Below are 19,462 nucleotides of genomic sequence, written 5' to 3'. Positions count from 1 at the left end.
AAAACAAAAACAAAAACCTTTGGCGCCTTCATCTCCTCACTCTGCCTCCCTCATCACTTTGACTGGACCCCCAGCTTGATCTTGAGGTACTCGTAGACCACGTAGCTAATGCTGACAGACGGAATGACCTTCATGAAGTTGGGCGCCAGGCCTCTGTAGAGTCCCATGGGCCCCTCGGTCCTAATGATGTGTCTGAACAGGCTCGTCATGCTCATCTGAGGGCCTCCTTCCAGGGTAGCTGAGGAAGAGGGTGAGGACAAGGATCATCACACACAAAGCTACCCTCTTGTTCTTGGTTCCTAGAGGTCTAAACACACAAACAATTACAGATGCTCCAATTTTGAGTTTGAAGTCAAAATGAAATCGTCTCACATCAGAACTCTATAGAGATCATTTAGGAAGTGGCTGCCATCACCACCTTCATTGTTTCTAAGCTGCTGTTCTCATGGCCTTCCATGGCTATTTACTGCTGCCGTCTGATTTGATTATGGAAGTCATGTGACCAAGGTAACCCGGTCACCGCGGTAACCAGAAAAATGAGGAGAAATGATGCAGGAGCTCATTTTACTATCCGGATTCCCTGAACTATGCATACACCTTAAAAAAACAAAGGATTACTGCTCCGTGGTTGTAAGCCTGCGCCAACCGGTCAGGTTGCAGTTCACTGCATATCTGTCCAGACTCATAGATGTAAAGATATGACAATTGAGCTTTTTAACGAATGCAAATGCATTCATATGCATATATCTGTTTCTAGAGGTTAGCTGAAACAATCCGATCATATCATCATCTCTTAACTCCAACTCCATTCTCGTGTCTCAAGTTGCTAATCAGACCTTCAATAATGAAGTGGAAGTCTTGGCCCGGAATACCAGAAGCCCTGAAACATTGGCTGTTGCTGAGCCAATGGGTTCCGAGATTGTGCGGCGACTGACCTTGTGCCTGCATTCGAGTCCTGACCAGGGCAAGTGGGTAGCTGGACAGCTGGCCACATGTGCTGGAAGTGGTGCAACAAGCCAGGAGCACAAACACTCCCGGATCGGCGCTGTCTGTGGCAAAGCGCTGCAGCCAGTAATTCTTCAGAGTCTGACAGAGTAGAGGAGAGCAAAGGAGTCAGACCGAGCTAAACAACAATAAACAAAAGTTGCCCCATGATAGCGACCACGCACCTCATAGACGGCCAGGTCAATGCCAGCGTAGGGGATGATGCCCAGCATGTTGGGGACGTAGCCCTTGTAGAAAGCAGCCACACCCTCCTTCCGGAAGATATGTTTGGCACAATCCAAGATGCCCGAGTACTGGCCTGTCTTCCTCAGGGCTAACCGTGTCTTCAGAACCTGAGAAGACAGGAAGTGATGTCAGGCCTCCTGACAAACAAAAGAAACCTCCACTTTGTTGTCCAAGAGTCGTAGAAAATCTTTTATAATTGGACAAACACAGACTAGCATACATATTCCGTGCATTATCTTTCACATTAAAACAAGTTGTGTTATGAACCTCATTTACGTAAATGACTTGCTCACACTTTGTGCATAACTGAAGGTCTGTGAGTCTGCGTGTGAAGGTCTGTTTTCCTCCAGATAACACACAGTACAGTTTCACATGATGGGTTCAAGGCTAAAAGTTAAAATGGGCCGTCAGTCACAAGACACAAAAAATCCACTTGGATATTTCTGCATACACAATGAGTCAAGAGTTACTACAGTACATTTAAAGGACCAGTGTGTAGGATTTAGTGGCATCCAACGGTGAAGTTGCAGATTGCAACCATGTGAACACAGCTCAGCCTTCCAAGCGTGTAACAGAAACTACGGTGGCTGCGAAACATGAAAAAAACAAATCCCTTTCTAGAGCCAGTGTTTGGTTTATCCGTTGTGGGCTATTGTAGAAACATGGCAGACTCCGCCAATGTAGATAAAAAAAGGCTAATTGTAAGCTAACAAAAACACAACGATTATTATTTTCAGGTGATTAAATTAAATATTATATTATATTCAACTTCTGCCAAAATAGATCTTCCTAAATGTAACACACTGGACCTTTAAATAATGAACAGAAACTTAATTCATTTTGTCTAAGCCTCTCACCTCCATGGGGTAGATGCTGCTCTGAGCAATAACTCCAGCCAGAGAGCCCGCCACCAGTCTCTCTGCAATGCCCAGCGTCTCCTGGTTGCTTCCGATTAATCGTTTAATCTGACAGAAAGGTCATTTTGTTATGCAACAACATGAAATGTGACACAAATAAACAGCTATTGGAACCAGAGCTGTATTGTTGTATACCTGTTCGTAGGCCATGAACTTAATAGCAGACTCAGGGGCGATTTTGATGACATTGATGCCATTGCCTCGCCACAGTGACCTCACACCGCCCTCTCGGATCATCTGGGCAAAGCCCCCAGCCATACGCATGCTGTTGCTCTTGGAGGAGTGGACCTGAGGAAGCCGGGACCAGTCATGATCACTATTTCACTTTACACAACACATTTTAGAATGAAAATATCACTCTATGCCAAAATGCTGCCTCATTCATTGTTTCATTGTTGAGTGCTGAGTTTTACCTGCATGAGTACTTTGAGCCTGTCCAGTGGTGCTGTGCAGGTTCGAGACACAGCACCAGCTCCTCCTCCTGCCACAAGGTGTCGCCACAACATTCCTGTTTTCTTCTCCTCTGCTGTGAACTCGTCAGGAACCAACAAACTCTCCCCAACATCAAAGATCTGATGGGGTCGGGTTTCAGAGGGGTGGGGGTGGGTACCAAATCAGATACAACACAAATCATAAGTGAGGGAGATGTGGTGTGATACAGAGGAAGTCCTATGTATACCGAGAGTGGCAGGGTTTTTCGTGTGGGGACTATTTCTCAGGGTTTCTGCAGGGTTTAACAGGTTTCAGACCACTCTGAATGCAATTTGAGGTAATAAAAGTACAAAGGGTATGGAAAATATCAGTGTTGGTTCCATGTCAGTTTGGTTTTGTAGTTACAGCATGATCAATACACATTTTAAGACTTTTTAAGACCCCACAGTTACCCTGATTTCTTCCTGATGCAAAAAAAGAGAAATATTATAACTCATGATCATCATGACAATGATAATGATGTATTGTTAAGCCCTATGTGGACTGGATTAATATTGCAGAATAAATGCAGTAAAGGAATACTAAATCCTTGGTTATTAAACTCATTTGCCAGGAGGCATAGTCTTTGGCAAATTACAGCATCTGGTTCTGCTGGAAAATCAGGTGACATTCATCACGACTGGGCTTATCAAATTATATAGTATATATATATATTGGTTAATATTTAAATATTAACCAGTAATTCAATTACTTACACATACAGTTATAAACCACTGAAATGGCTTTCTCTGAATGCCCATAGGCTTTTACAAGAAGAAAGGGGCTGCTATCGTTGTATGTACCTCTCTACTCATAAAATCAGTTTGGCTACACAATGCAGACTTGCCATCAGTGACAATGCTACAGCCCATTTGATGAGTCTTACTCTGCTGGAAACTATCAGGTTAGCAAAATCCTTTCCCCATTCTTCACACAGAATTCAAACTGAGCTGCTGGAACTGAAATGCACCAGAACTCATGCACTTTTAAAACGTGTAGCGTCTCTCTGCACATCTGGGATCTAAATTACTGGAAGACCAGTGAGTGCACTGGAAACAGCAGGTAATTGCTGTAATTATTACTGGGATAGGGGTGACATATCCAGTCTGAACAGGATTACGACCACTGACTGCTGGGTGCAATGATTCTCTATAATAAATCCTTTCCAAAGTTGTGTCCTTTTGAAAGTTTTAAAATATATAAAATAAAACACAAATGCAAAAGGCATATGAAACAGAATGATATATCTTTATAACAAGAAACTTTTCTTGTTTTTAAAAGATCCTTTTTTATACTAAAAGAAGATATATTTTCATGTTGTGACATTTTTCTTTCTTATTCCTAGATACCAAACTATTGTGTTTTTATAAGAACATTTTCTTGTTCTAACAACATACCACTTTATCCTGATATCACAAAACACAAAACTAACTCAATGTACCATTAAGTTACAAACAAAAAAACCTGAGCTAAACTTGGCTACTTCCTGCTTTTTGCAGTTACTTTGAGACATCACAGGGGCGCTCATTCAAAACTTTGTCTTTTTGTGGGAGGTAGGTGGAGAAAGACCTTAGGGACAGTGGGAATTTGGAGTTTGATATACAAATCCCTCAAGCTAAAAAACTAGAAACAATATAATCCAACATACATTCTAACCACCTAAAACTAGCATCTATAAGTGCCTATGAATTAATACATTTTACATCATTTAATGTAACACTCATGTTGAACATTTCAGCTTCCTCTGTCTGATGCATTGTCCCCACATACACATTTTAGTAGAAAAGATGAGATTTTGCTTTGGAGTCGAGTGGAAGAGTGTGTACCGTGGAGTGTTTCCAGTAGAGGATGATCTCAGGAATGTTGTCTGCTGGATGCAGGAGGTGGTAATCCCGCCACTCATTCCAGTCGATTGTCATTGTGCCGTTTTTATCCATACTGGGGATGTAAAGTAACACAGACTGTTAGAAATGTGACAGCAGAAAAAAACAAGCTATCTGCTCACATGCACTGTTTACTTCTTAATAATGCTAACATTTGTGCATATGGCTTCCTTTATGTGCATTCTGTTACTTGAGCGCTCTGTACCACAACTGAACCACCATATTATCACAGCATTTCTTTGTTTTACCATTGTTACATTTGTTGCATTTTTAATCTGAAAGGACTGAAAATAAATAGCAGCTGTAACTGAATGAGACAGATTATACAGTGGTGATCAGCGCTGGCTGAGCAAGCAGACCATAGAATATACTACTTACTACAGGATAGGGGCCCAGATATGACCCCTCCTTATTCTGAGACCAGCCAGAGAGAAGAAGAGACAGACAGACAGACAGACAGACAGGAGGTTAAAAGAACTAGACGAGGATTACACTGAGCCATAACAACATGAGCCAGGTGCTGCTAGATAAATAGAACAACTAGATAGTTCAGTGAGTAGTGACAAGCACCATGATTGATGGTTTAATGTAAGTGATGGCTTTTTGTCATTCAGACACATGTGGCCATCATGTAAATCTTTCTACCTTTTTGTTGACAGGACAGTACCGGAAAGAGCCACAGTGCTTTGCATGATATTTGGGAGTGTTGCTGCTGAGCTAATGATATGTGATGTAATGATCTTAAAGCTGCAGTAGGTAATCATAGGTAAGTGTCATACTTGCTGAAACTTTCACTATATCCTGAAAATATAAATATAATAAATAGACTATAGACTAGACAATAGAAGATTGCTGTAAGTCCTGTGTTTAAGTATCAACTGTTGGCTTATCCTACCAACAGTCAAGTTTCAAACTAAATATGCAGCCAGGTTTATGTAGGGAATCTGAGTCAGGGGCTTAAACATTTCCAAAAACTAGTTTCTAAATTTCCAGGTTTTCCAGGTTGTGTGGGAACCCTGACTGTTTACAGCTATATTTTTTCTTCATTTGGACAACGCTTTGCATTCTTCTGTACAGGCAGGAAATTTGCTTGAAGACAATGCAAACAAACATTGAGGAGAGTGAATATGACATGGAACAAAGTCATTCTGAACAGGAGAAAGACTTAGAAGGACAAAACAAGAAACTGGTAATGTTCCTAAAAAAGGGGGCTACTTCTGTCGCATGGAAGATGTTTGTGAAGGAAAACTACCAGAAAAACTGTACTGTCTTTCCTGTATAGTTTGGATCTTTTTATCTTTTATCCTTATCTTTATTTATTTATATTTTAAAAAGTACTTTATTTTTGTGTGATTTGTATGCACCAATGCAAATTCCTTGTTTGTGTAAAGGAAAAGGTTCTGAATAAAGAAAAAAAATAATCAAATATGAGTAAGGACCTTTTATTCACATATCATTCAAAATCTAATAAGAAACAGGCCTTTCCATGTGGTTTTAGAATTTTTTATATAAAGTTTTTTTTATTGAATTGAACAGAAAATGTGCTGTATTGTGATATGTATTCTTATCTGTATATGAAATTAGCTACATTGGGATATGAGATTTTGACCATATTGCTCAGCCCTGTCCTCCACAATATAAAATTGCTCATTCACTGTGTTTTCTGGTTTCTGGTTTGGTCTGTGCATTGAACTCAGCCTTTACGTTAATTTGATGGCAATAAGTTCAGATGTGTCGTGTTGAAAATGCATGTACTTCTACAGGTGCATATTTGAAAGAGGCTAAAGAATTGGCGCTATACAAATAAAATTGAATTGAATTGAATTAAAGAAAAGAGTTTCACAGTGTAACTTCATTTACAGATATGACAAAAACTATTGCCTGTAGTTGTTAGGAGGGGTTATACAATCCAATCACATGCGTAAAAATGTGACGTATTACAGAACGAAAAAGATGGGACACATCACATATACACATACAGAAATGGAGTAAATAGATTTGGGTGAATCACGGCGTCACTCTTACCTTTTGAGGATCTTCTCAGCCTGTTCCTCTGAGATGTTCACTCCCAGGTCACGCAGAGACTGCATAATTTCTTGTGAGTCAATCCGGCCTGCACGGCAGAGGTAAATTAGTTATTTATTAAGTGAAGTTGAACTCCACTGATTTTATATATGAAGGCAAGTTTACTGGTTACAGTGAGGAACGCTCCTGTACAGCTGTATAATGTCCTATGAGTCCTTGAAGTAACTATTGAGTCTTACAAAAGGACCCAGAGTTTTTTTTGGGAGCTTGACCCAGACTAGTGCATTCTTCTTTATTCTGTCTCTTGTGAGTAACCCTCTATTTTTTCTGTGATACTGTGTTGGTTCTATCTGCCCTCACTAACCAACAGCAGACTTGAAAACTCATTTTAACAGGACCCCTTACCATCATTCTTCTTGTCCAGACTCTTGAAGACCAGCCGGAGTTTCTTCTCATGGTCTCTGAGATAATGAACAAACTCCTCGAAGTCTAACTGTCCGTCCAGGTCTTTGTCCCCTGCTTTCACTATTTTCTATAGGGAGAGAAAGAGACAAGAGAAACCTTTGAGGGACCATGGAGAAACAACATGTGAGATGGGGGACAGGGAAAAAAAGCTTTAAAAATGTTGGTCAACATGTTTAAGCTGTGTATATTGTAACTTTATCTAGAAAGGATATTAACTTGAACCAATTCAGTGCTGTTATTAAAGCCATACTGCTTTGTGGACAGAGTCATGTGAGAAATAGCAGCAGAGGTAAGAGCAAAGCTTCCACCATCTCCTACCATCTGTACACTGTTGACTTAGCCTGCAGTTCAGCCCACTTTACAGCCATCACACATATCAGGTTATTAGGCATCTTTAGACAGTCCGCGGCACTCTCTCCCAATACAGTGTACCAAGCCAACCGGAAGGATTTTTACATGGAATTATGGAACATGAATATATACACTTACTGGTAGGAAATGGCTGCCTGAGGGAAGGAACAGCTGGGTGCGCAGGCCAGAGAGGAAATCTACATGTTTGTCTCTCTCTGGCACCTGAGCAATACTTTAACAAATGATTTGCTCTGCGAGCGAGTGGGTAAAACTGACTGAGCATGAGAAAAAAATCATCCATGTGCACCACTGGACTCACAGGATGGAGACCAGTCCACAGGTTACTGTTTGAGGGACTGGATGTCTGTTTTTTTTCTACAATTAACCATATTACTGAACCAGAATTACAACCCTGTGGTGTTGTATGTTTCTTGTATGTGTGTTCTCTGTTTTCTCCTTGGATTATTAGATGCAACAGCTCTCTATTACACCCTTTCCACTAACGCAAAACTAGTGCTAGTTCTGGGCTGGTGCAGGTTCAGAGTTTTAGAACCAGTTTGCTTTTCCACAGGCCAGAGAGCCACCATAGGGCCACGTCATTACGTCACTGTATACGTCTCCAACCTGAGCTATTGTTACCAAAGATACACTAGCTGGCATGCTAGCTGTTGGTCAGCTAACATTACCCTAGAAAGCATAGCCAATTTCTCAACAAGGTTACTGACCTCGAACGAAACATCAAAGTTACAAATAAAACATTCATGTGTGAAATTAGTAGTATGCTTGCTTGGGTTATGTAGGCTGACCAACAGCTAGCTAGCGAGCTCACTGTTACGTTTGTAACACCTATGTGCTAAACTGCTAATAAATACATAGCTGGTTGGCCACAAGGCACCCCCAGCCCCTGTTGTTCTTGGTTCTAGACCAGCAAAGTGTTAGTGTTGCACTGGAACCAGTTTTCCTGGCCGAGAGTTGGTTCTTTAGCTGTCGAAACGCAAAGAACTGGTTCCAGATTAGGCACCGGCTCCTAAGCAACCCTCCAACTGCCTTGATATAAAAGTGGTTTGTGAGCTGTACATGAAAGTCACTCACTCACATGATTACTATTAGCTAGGTGTGCTACAATAAGTTGTTTGCAGTAATGTGATTCCGATGACACTTGAAATTTAGAATGAGGTAGGAAGTGAAAGGCAGAATGGATGAAATGGAAAGATGAAAACCTGTACTATTGTTTACTCATTGTGTCGTCCCAGTCAACATGTTTGTGAAGTCTGGAATCAGCCAATTCTTAGAACTCATTCTTAGATTTTGATTAAAACCTATTTTGAGGTCACACTGCCCTTTTGACCTTTGAGCCAAGTGTCACCAGTTCAGTGTTCGACCAACTGTGAAATATGGTCACAATCTCCCCTTCTGTTCCTGAGTTATGGTGTAGCATAACATCCAACAAAGTTTTTTTCCCCAGAACATTATGTCACAGCGAAGCTGACCTTTGACCTTTTCGGGGGAAAAAAACATAATCACTTCATCGTTGTATCTCATTAAACATCTGTGTCACATTGTCATAGTGTGTTGTGATGTCACTTGTGCAAATTCTGATCGGTTCATTCTGGAGTCCAAGTGGACATTTGTGACAAATCTGTAGCAATTCCTTTGAGGTGTTCCTGAGATATCCTGTTTACAAGACGGACACAGTTGGACAACCTGTCAATCATAAAGCAAAGCCGGTAGGAGCCAGAAAAACATTTACCTGAACATTTTTTGTAGCATCTTTACATATTTTAGATGGCTTTGAAGTTACAATATTATCATGACATGGTAATGCAACTGTAGTAGAGGAAGTATTAAACGACCAGTGTGTAGGATTTAGTGGCATCTAGCAGTTGCAGATTAGAATCTCTGAAGGCTAGTGCTTCTACTACTCCACTAATTAAATAACATGAGTTATGTATGCATGCATGTATGCCACACAGGCTGTGATGCTGTGGCACCAGGACTCTGTCAGGAGCAGTAGGTCAGACTTTGTAGAAAGTGAGGAGTCTGATCAGAAGTTGGTTAGAACGATTAAGCATCCAAAGTAGAATTGAGTAGAATTTTGAGTTTGTTTGGCCAGTGGATGTTTTTAGCGCGTATTGGTACATTCCTTAAATTAAAGAATTATAGCATACATAATAAAAAGCAGTTTCCTACTGACATGACAATGCCGTTTTAGGTAAAATCACAAACATTAATTCATTCACACAGATTGTGCCTCTAACCCAGCAGATAACTTAATAATCTTAAATTACAGCAAATGAGGACATAGCAAAGGTTTTCATTCATACCTTTTTCCACTTACGATATGTCATCAATTCATGCAAAGGTAGAAATAAACTCAGCTTCAACACTGACTTTGTTCCAGATGGTAATCCATGTGATTCAAAATACTCAAATACATTGTGGTCCACACTGGACACAGGGACATAGAGACACAGACACATCCGGTTTCCTCTACTGTCCAACTGAAAGTAATAAGGAGTAAGTGGACTATACAGTAGGCAAACTGTTTGCTCTCTGTGGAATATTCCTGGAGAACAGTGTCATTAGAGCACAGGTATAATGCATAAAGAGCTCCACACCCACCCACCGGGACACCAGCCTACCTCCCGTTGGATCATGAGCTGTTAAAGTGGTAAATAAATCACATCATCATTTCCTTAATGGGCACAGAGGAAACCTCAACATAGAAAATAAACATCAGACAGACCAGTCACATTTTAGAGCTGAAAAACAGTGACCTTCATGGCAGAGAAAAGCAACTTGTCTTTGTTTGCCTATAGTCAGATGCTTACTGAATCATTATAACCAAAAAAAAACAATACAAAAACAGCAATACTGATCACAGCAGTTTCTATGATGTACAATTATAACTGCACAACTTTTATTGTAAAAAATAATCAAATTTATCATGTGCTGACAGATAGCCACAAAAAATATAATTTGTTTAAAAAAACTGTGTGGCGATGTAATGATCAGAAATGAACACAGAGTGGGGCGCTCCTACACTGATTGGACACAGTGGACACTGAAGATCAACTCTGAGTAAGCCCTTAACATTGAGGTGGTTCTCTGCTGTTGCTGAGCAGACCGGAGATAAATACAGTGGTTTTGTTCGACCATAAGCAGTTAGATGATGCCCTGCCTTTTCTCAGAAACATTCAAGTATAATGCAGTAAGGTCTAATCATTTACTCAGTAGAGTGCTGCAGGATTGAGTTAACAAGTCTGCACCTGCAGCTCGCTCTCCTGGAACTCAGTGGCTGCTTTGAATGGGTTTTTTGGTTAGATGACTGTAAAAAGATTTTCACGTTTTGTTCTATGACCTACAATTTGTGAATGTTGAAGCTTTTACGTGTCTTAAAAAAGCCAGTTGCTAACAAGTAGTTAAATGAGACTACAAAGGTTGTCTTAAACACACATTGGTGACATTATTACCTCATTAGACCGCCTTAACTTTACAACTTGTAGATTTTAATTGCGACTGTAGTGTAGTTCTTTTATAGCCTAACGTTAGTTTTTTACTTCTAGCAATTGCATTTAGGCTTCAAAAATCATAAAAGTGCTGTTCATTAGTGAAGATTACTGGCTGAACAAAATATACAGTATCATAAACCTGTGTTCACCACAGAGCTAATTTTCTGCAACAATCCAAAATCCAATGGAAAAACGCATTGGCTTTAGTCAAAGGAACCAGGGAGACGCCAACTTCCGGGTTGGTCTACAAGAATAAGTCATCCCTGCAGAATTCTATTTAAAGAAATGTATTCTAGCAGTTCAGTCATCATTTTTAATGCAGACTCACAGAAACAACAATGCAAATTGTGCAGCTGTTATGAGATGTTTGCTTGTCTGTGTATGTAAGCCAACTTTCACAGGATCAGTATTAAGAAACAACACATAGTGGAGACACAGTGGTTGCTCACTTCAATCACACACACAATGCATGATTTCCTCTCATACTTGAATGTAATGGCTAACAACTGACAGGTTAACATTCAACCACATCAGTCTCTAACATAAGTGGTCATTTGGGTTAAGAATAGAGGGAAGCAGACATCTGTAACGTCTCGGCGTGTCATGGAGTGTTTGTTGCAGTGACCTTTACCTCTGAAAGTGTCAAATCATTCTAGCTAATTCTAAGTCAGCAGTTTCAAAATAGTTTTCAATGACATATAGAAATGATTAAACAGGTGTAATATGCTCTTCCTTTAAGTGCAGTTGTGCCTTGACTGAAGTGAAAAAAAAAAAACAATTTATACTAAGGGACTATAAGATGATAATAAGACAACAGCCAATGTATTAACTGTGTTTGTGGAACACAAAATGAAAGGACATCAAACACACTGCACATTTTTAACTTTACAGCTCTTATGCACTGATGAAATCCTGCTGAAGTAATAGAACAAAAGTCTCATTAGATAAAATGCATTGAATAAATTGAAGGGAAAACATATCAAGCTCCTGTTAAATCTCTAGATTTGAACAAAAATGTCTGTGCAGTGAAATTCTGTGAAGTGAAAAGTGCTCCAGTGGAGCTGCTCAGTTGCCAAAAGATCAGAGTGTGGTTGTACTTGGCAGCTGAAAATATCTGAATGAGCAGCAGTGTGTTCCTGGAAAAGATTCTTAAGCCCAGTGAACCAACAATGGGTAAATAAAGGCTAACAAGACTGAAAGTCTACAGCCATGCTAGCAGCTCTGTGAGGCTGTACGAACTAGATGCTAATGCCAACATGCTCACAATGACAATACAGTAGCTGTGTTTCAAACCACATGTATTGCACATTTGAGAAGAAAATGTGAATGAATGCTTGTTTCCATCCACTACAGTTGTGCGATTATTAGCAGTTGGTTGATTGAGATAAGCGGTAGGTGGTGGTAAGTGGTAAGTCTCTAGTCGGAAAACCAGAAGAAGAGGGCGCTCCAGTCGAATAGACAAGACAGTTTTGGTGAGTGTTTCTGTCCCATTATTTTAGTCTGAGAGGCTGGGGCTCTAATGTGACACCCAGTGGCAAGTGAATTTCGTATATAGAACCTTTAAGTTGTTCAAAGAACTGAGTAAACGTCAGGTTTGATCACCTGCTACTTGTTGCTGCTACTACACTGTAGTGAAATGGTAACTTCACACATAGACATTAGAACAGTACAGTAATTATAGAACAGTAATTATACTGTGGGTGAAAGAAGGCCTACATCTGCTAACTCAGTACTTCTCCTGTTGTCCCTACAGGTCAAGCAGGCGTGCATATTAGTCTACAGTATATTACTTAAAGTGCCAGAATACAGCCACCTGCTTTATCCTACCCGTTGAAGATCCGTAGATGGTGCCACCATGATCAACACTGTGGTCTTCTTTGGAGGAACATTACTGCTGCTGCTTTCTTTACTGTCAGAGGTGTTTGCAGTCTTTTTGTGGAGACCAGCTTGCAGCTCTCTGCAGTCCCCTGTAGTCTCGGACTCTTTCTCCCCTGGCGACGGAGTTTCAGCAGGCTTACACTGTGTCGTGCCAAAAAGGCTCTGGCACAGGAAACTCAGCATGTCCTGCAGCATTGTCAAACTGGGGCTAACTGTATCTGGGTGACTGCCCACTCCTCAAACACAACACCACCTCACTGTGTCTACTGGCTGAAAGCAAAGAGTTGAATTAGCTGAACAAGTGTAGAGGTCAGGTGAGGATAACGCAGAGACTTTCTCCCACTTTACTACTCCAGCTAAGTGCGTCTCATCTTCTTTTTTGCTTTTGTCATTAAAATCACTCGATGAAAGATTTCTAGGCTCAGATCCATAGACATCAAATGCAGCAGGATGAAAACGAAATGCCCCAAGCCAGCTCTTGCCATATAACTTCTGAGGCACAATTAGGTCTCCATTTAACAAACTCCATTCATGTTGAGAATGACGGAATGGTGGCAGCAGCAGCAGCAGACAAACAGGACTTGCCTCTTAGCTGGCTTCAGCACCAGCAGCCAGAGAAATGCAGCAGAGGGAGCCTCCAGAAACCTGCATCCTCACTGCAGCCGAGCCCAACCAATCACTGCAGCCTATACAGCAAGGTCCAACTGTCAAGCCATGGAACGAGCCCCTCAGCCAATGGAGGGTAGGATAGCTGCATGGACATTAATTTATGTCTTGAATTGTCAGCGGGGGGGGGGGTTCCCTCACAGCAGAAAATCTGCTGAGTGATGCCTCTTTCCTCATGCACTGCCTCTGAGTCATTCCGGGCAGACTGTCAGCATCCACCCAACAGCCGAGCTCCGACGCATTTTAATCCTCAACACGTACTGGGTTCCTCCTGCTGGGGAAACTACAGTGTGACGCAGCAAAGTCAGTCCATCTCTTCATAAGATTCTCATTGCTTCCACCTGCTTTCTGCAGTCCTCTCTTACTGACTGCACTGCTTGCATAGTATTGATCTCAGTGTAACTGATTATTGACAGAAACAAGACAAACAATTACGGCTTGCCCACCATAAAATCAAAAACTCACAAATACTGTCCTAGTCTCTCCACACCGGCATGAGGGATTTAGACTTATTAAAGAATAAGACTGGAATTATTCCATTTTGTTCTCATTATTAATAATACATTTAATGAAAAGACCAAAACCATGTGTTTGTCCATCTCTAAAGACTCTTACTTACCTACCCTGTCTGTAGCTCTCAGACTCACCTACTGGTTTCCACTGAATAGAAAACAACTCCTATAATGTCTGAAATCACGAACAATTAAATGAACATAATTGACTATGATAATGACCTTAAAAAAACCAGTGTGTAGGATTTAGTGGCATCTAGTAGTATCTAGTAGTGAAGTTGCAACCAACAGTTGATTGCAACCAACTGAATACCTTATGCCCACTCAAAAAACGCAATGGTCCTACCTACAGCCAGTGTTTGGTTTGTCTGGGCTATTGTAGAAACATGGTGGTTCAAAATGCCAGCCTCCGTAAAAGAGGACCCACTCCCTCTGTAGATAAAAACAGCTCATTCTAAGAAAACAAAAACACAATAATTCTTATTTTCAGGTGATTATACACTAATGAAAACATACCTATAAATATTATATTCCATTTCTTACAATACATAGGAAACTCCCCTGCATATCAAATCAAGCCTTTTCTAAATTAACAGCCAGCGACCTGGAGTGATCGAGATGTTCAGATGTTGTACTACAGACATTAGAAAAGAGGAGTAATATACAACAAAGAGCAGACGGGCAAGATGGCAATTGGCAGGCCAACTGATGTTAAGCAAGAACAAATCATATGCAAAGAGTGAATGACTCTAGAGGGACATGTTACCCAGTGCAACGGTGAGGCTCATTGGTGTGTTGTTTTTATTGATTTTGTTGTTTTCATGGGATTTGTTGTCAAGAAGAAGAAAGAATCATGCAAAGTAAACTCTAGTTTTAAAGAGTTGTCACTCATGGTTATGTTAATATTCTAATCACCAATTTGATTGCTGTGATCTGGAGTTGCAGCAACAGTCCAGTATTTTAAGCAAACCAAGTACTCAGGTGAGCAGACAGGTTGTGATCAGTTTCCCAGTTTTTTCCTACATTATCTAGTCTTAATTATCTGGAAGTAGAAATGTTGGTGAACTGACTCAAAATGTGTACTGCAGGTATCCATGATACCGTAAACATGCTTCCAAAACTAATCCAATATATCTAATGTTTGTCACAACTCAGCTAAGGACAAAAAACCTGAATTACAAGACCAGTTTTACTGCTATTATAAGCCTTATTACTGAAATATAAAGATATTAAACTAACAAGGTTTTGTTTTTGACTGTTGTGTCTGTGTTGTTTTTTATCTAGAAGGATACTGAAGGTATGTATTAAAAGACTAGGTGAGAATTTGTCTCAATTGTTATCATAAAAATATGAGATTTAATGGCTGATGGAGCCTTGCCAGAAGTAGGTGCACACGTTTCTAGGTGACCTTGTATTTGTATTAAAAAAGAATTCACTGTTCAATCCAGTGTCTACAGTAATGGCTTTTCTCTAAATGCTTTTCTTTGTTGTCCATTTCCATTGCTGGGCGGCTGTGTCATTTGAGGAAAGGTAGACAAGCTGCCGTCTGTGGATTACTGACTAATGGCAGCGAGTCAGCACTATCTTATCAGCGAGTAGGGAGGTCTGTAAATTCTTCTTCATGTAGAAAGGCCACTTATCTCATTTTGAACTCACCCCTCATACACGTTGTACATTGTACGACAGGAAGAGGAAGTGTCACAGTTTATTAGACTGCTGTTACACTGGATATATTGGAAGGGAGTGCGTTATATGTAAGGATATTAAATATTTAATGCTCCACAGTGGCTGAGCACCACACACACAGCACACACATTCAAAACAAATGGTAGGCAACTGATGCCCCGATAAGCTCTGGTAAAACACTAATGCTCAGGGCTCCAAATACATTTTTTTCCTCACTGTCTGGCAACTGTCCTGAATTCTACATGTCCCTGCCTTAAAGTTTTTTTTTCATTCTACGTAATAAATATAGTCTAATAACTTTGTTTCAGTAACTTGCATCACTCGAGTCAGTAACTAACACAGATAGAGAATTGTATAAAAAGTTTCCAAAATATCAGGAAAACTCATCTCTGATCAATATTAACTATAACTGCTCAAAATTCATCCAAATCTCTGGTTTTACACAAACTTCCTGCAGTTATTGTGTTCACTGTTTGGGTTCACTGTACAGTTCAGTGGTTCTCTGCTGTTATTGTTATTATTGAATATAATATGAAATATCCATAAAATATGTCAGTCAGTTTGCTCAATGATAGAAAAGGTTCCCTAAAGGAAGGCTGGGGAACACTGATCTATAGTGTTCACAAATTATATAAAAAAAACATCAACTACAGCATATAGAAAGAAAACATGTCCTCAGTTCCTTCTTGGGTTACAGTTAATGTCATACAGACTTAGAATCTGTTTATCAAATAGCCCTGGAGATAACACAGCAGCAAACACATTCCATCCTACTGTTGCCGTTCTTGTACAAAGCGGTTATCTCTCTACCTGGGGCTTGGCAAGGCCTGTTAGCCTGAACCTGTCTGTCCATTTTACTCCTACATCACTCACTGTTAAATACACATTAAGTGTGAATACCAGGAGAGCAATAGCATTTCTCATATGCTGACACTATGTCTGGCACCAACACCACGTTCAGCCGCTGAGATAATGCATCTTACCCATACTATTGTTTAGCCACAGTAACTGAACTCTTTTGACTTTGTCTGTGGGCTTTTTATCAAATGGCTGAAGGTAATAATTTACCGTTTAACAGAACTGCAAAGGCCTGGCTGTTTCAGGTTGTGTAGATAGAGAAACCTGAAGCAGTGAATGTTTTTAGGGGTTATTCATGGGACCTCCATGGTCTTGGACATTTGCCACGATGTCAAACAGTACATAGAAAGTACCATTATGCAGGATTATGTGACTGTCCTCAACAAACAAAGAGAAATTTCCAGAGAAGCAGGATTTACCACGACTCTGATCTGCTTCCAGTCCAGGCTGTCGAATGAGCTCAGGTGGTACTCCCTTACTCAGTTACTATTTCTGGCAAAGTAGCTACAACTGCTGCATGATGTGTATAAAATCAAATATACATCATCCACTGCCTTTTAGCAGGAATCACCTTGAAAAAGGTATTATCTAAAAAACAACTCTATATATATATATATATATATATATATATATATATATATATATATATAATATAGGAATTGTTACCTTAGAATGAGCCTTTTTTAATCTACACTCTGACTTACCGACTCTGCAGGGATGTTGAACCACCATGTTTCTACAGTAGCCCATAATGGACAAACCAAACACTGACTCTAGGTAGGGTTGTTTGCGTTTTTTTGCATGTTTCGCGCCCACCGTAGTTACTCCCTTGGAAAGGGAAGGTGAGGCGAGTAAGTGGCAAACTGCATCTACACCACTAGATGCTACTAAATCCTACACACTGGACCTTTAAAAATGGGCTAATTTGGCTCTGATGTGTGTGCCTCTCCGTCTGTAATCACCACTGTGTAGTCTTGCTCAATGTCCTGCCCACAGCACTCTCTGATTGGTTACAGGTCTCGGGTAATAGCCTATCAACACTGAAGGTTGCACTATCACAACCACTGAAATAGAAATACTCAAGTAAAGTACCTCAAACACAAAGCAACTCCCTTGCTTTTGGGGGGGGGTTCAAGGAGATGGTTCAACAATGGTGGCCATGAAAAAACTCAAACGGGCTTATTTAGTGCCAGTGTTTGGTTTATCCCTTCTGGGCAACTGTAGAAACATGACCCCAGGAAGAGCGCCAGGATTTGAAGCAAATTTGACATAGTAGCCAAATCATATAATTACAGCAATGGTGTCTGCACGCTGGCCCAAAAAGACTTTTTCCCATAAGGTTACATTGTGAAAGAAGCGGCTGTAAATCAGTGGATGCATTATTCCCAACCTCTGCAAAATGACTTGTTTCACTATTAGAATTTGAGCCATTCAGTCCGATCACATTTTTAAAGTCTAGAAGATTTGCAAGATTAAATTATTTATCACCATTCAAATGGAAGTCTCTAGTGCGTATGTATTCATCCAGGTAATTTCTTTGCAGTGGGAAGTGTCTCTTTTGTTTTGTTTTATGCGCCACTGAGCAGCTTTCATAGGAATAAACAGAGTGCCGTCTCCAATGCTGTAACCAGTTATCTTTATACAGCCATGGGTTCAACATGGCAGACCCCATGGAAAGTGGCCCGCGGCATCTGTATATAAAAACTAATGTCAAGTCTCATTCTAAGGTAACAAAATATATTAAATAAAATATATATATTATTATTATTATATAATATTCCTATGTTCAGTTCATGAAAAAACACTAACTATCTAGAGCCAGTATATGGTTTTTCCATTCTGGCCTACTGCAGAAACACGTCAAACTAGAACATGTGGAGTTTCTGTGGATCAGTCGGTCCCTAACCTCATACACCTGACATGTCCACTTACCATGAGCTCGTGTTCAGTGCGATGTACCCCCAGTTTCTTCAGCCCAATCGTCAGGTCGTTGACACAAATGCCTCCATCCCCGTTCACATCCAGGACTTGGAAGAGCACTTTCAGCCTGTGCTCCTGCTCGGGCCCTCCGCATATGTCACAGGGATGCTCTGACTGGCCGGGATTCGAATGCCATTCACCGGCCACCGGCTCTCCGCTGACTGGTTTAGATGTGGCAGCTGAGGAGGGGTCTTCGGCGTGCCCGCCGCCCCGGTCGACCCCTGGGTGGGACTCGGCGGACCGGCACTGGCAGAATACATCGCTGAGCAAGGAGGGCATCAACGCGCCCTGCCGGTGCATGAATGAGCCGGCTGACAGAGTGCTAGTTGCCGGCTGACAGAGTGCTAGCTGCCGGCTGACAGTGTGCTAGTTGCCGGCTGACTGTGAGAGCTAAGGAGCTCTTGAGGCTACCGCTGTGTCTCGAGCCCTTACTACCACGTCACATGTCCCTCGGTTTCAGCCGGTACTGAAAGGAAAATCTACCGGCTGCCGGTTCACTCACAAACCGCACTTTTCACCACGAACACGCCCGTGGAGTTCACTTAAAACGAAACAGGTTCCTCTGAATAGTTTAACTCGATAAATTAGCTCAGCTAGCCGGTGTTTTAGATAGATGCTGGTGAAACTGTCCGGCTGTCAGCGCTCTGTCCGGCTTCTAACATACCGTCACACGTTAAGACTTTACACGGAGCTCCTTTATCACATGTGACGAAAAACAAAGTTCCTGTTCTGCAGACTGTTGTGGGTACGATATTTATTCCGATATTTAAGTGCCGTTAACTTGCCGACCGTTGAGAGGATACCGGGAGCCGGGTGTGCCTGAAGTCTCGCTCTACAACGCGAGATTACAGCGTGGCCGCATCTGCTTGAGTGACAACCGACGTGCAGCCAGGTGTCTACTTTACAGGTTGACATTTTGGGGCGATAATACTATAAAAACTGAGAATATAGAATACGAATTTGAGGATATGGAATAAAAGTCTGAGAATACTTAATGAAAATCTTAGATAATTGAATGAAACGAACCC

At 40.9% G+C, this 19,462-nt stretch overlaps 1 protein-coding gene across 3 annotated transcripts; it reads right to left on the bottom strand.

The window, feature by feature from the left end:
• On the bottom strand, positions 1 to 19,282 carry LOC127370334 (calcium-binding mitochondrial carrier protein SCaMC-2-B). Of its 3 annotated transcripts, none has more exons than XM_051412315.1 (10): positions 18,387 to 19,282; positions 6,932 to 7,058; positions 6,527 to 6,614; positions 4,445 to 4,556; positions 2,561 to 2,719; positions 2,283 to 2,435; positions 2,088 to 2,195; positions 1,170 to 1,337; positions 936 to 1,086; positions 1 to 238 (listed from the first exon to the last, which is right to left on the bottom strand). In XM_051412315.1, the coding sequence occupies exons 1-10, from the start codon at positions 18,732 to 18,734 to the stop codon at positions 54 to 56; spliced, it is 1,599 nt and encodes a 532-aa protein (XP_051268275.1). In that variant the 5' UTR covers positions 18,735 to 19,282; the 3' UTR covers positions 1 to 53. The 3 variants fall into 3 exon arrangements, with proteins under 3 accessions (XP_051268275.1, XP_051268276.1, XP_051268277.1); XM_051412316.1 differs by lacking the exon at positions 18,387 to 19,282 and adding an exon at positions 12,682 to 13,436; XM_051412317.1 differs by lacking the exon at positions 18,387 to 19,282 and adding an exon at positions 9,667 to 9,837.
• Positions 19,283 to 19,462: the final 180 nt, after the last annotated feature.

This window comes from Dicentrarchus labrax, unplaced genomic scaffold (genome assembly GCF_905237075.1).
Source record: "Dicentrarchus labrax unplaced genomic scaffold, dlabrax2021, whole genome shotgun sequence".
Taxonomy (NCBI): Eukaryota; Metazoa; Chordata; class Actinopteri; family Moronidae; genus Dicentrarchus; species Dicentrarchus labrax.
Note: the sequence above shows the minus strand (reverse complement) of the source record. Positions and strands in the feature narration are given on the sequence as shown.

Bases quoted from the DNA above. Each gene is read 5' to 3' on its own strand.
- LOC127370334 (XM_051412315.1), bottom strand. From the start codon at position 18,734: ATGCACCGGCAGGGCGCGTTGATGCCCTCCTTGCTCAGCGATGTATTC. The intron at 2,720-4,444 runs GTACACACTCTT...CGACCCCATCAG, and splicing joins TCTACTGGAAACACTCCACG to ATCTTTGATGTTGGGGAGAG. The intron at 239-935 runs GTCAGTCGCCGC...CCTCTTCCTCAG, and splicing joins GACTCGAATGCAGGCACAAG to CTACCCTGGAAGGAGGCCCT.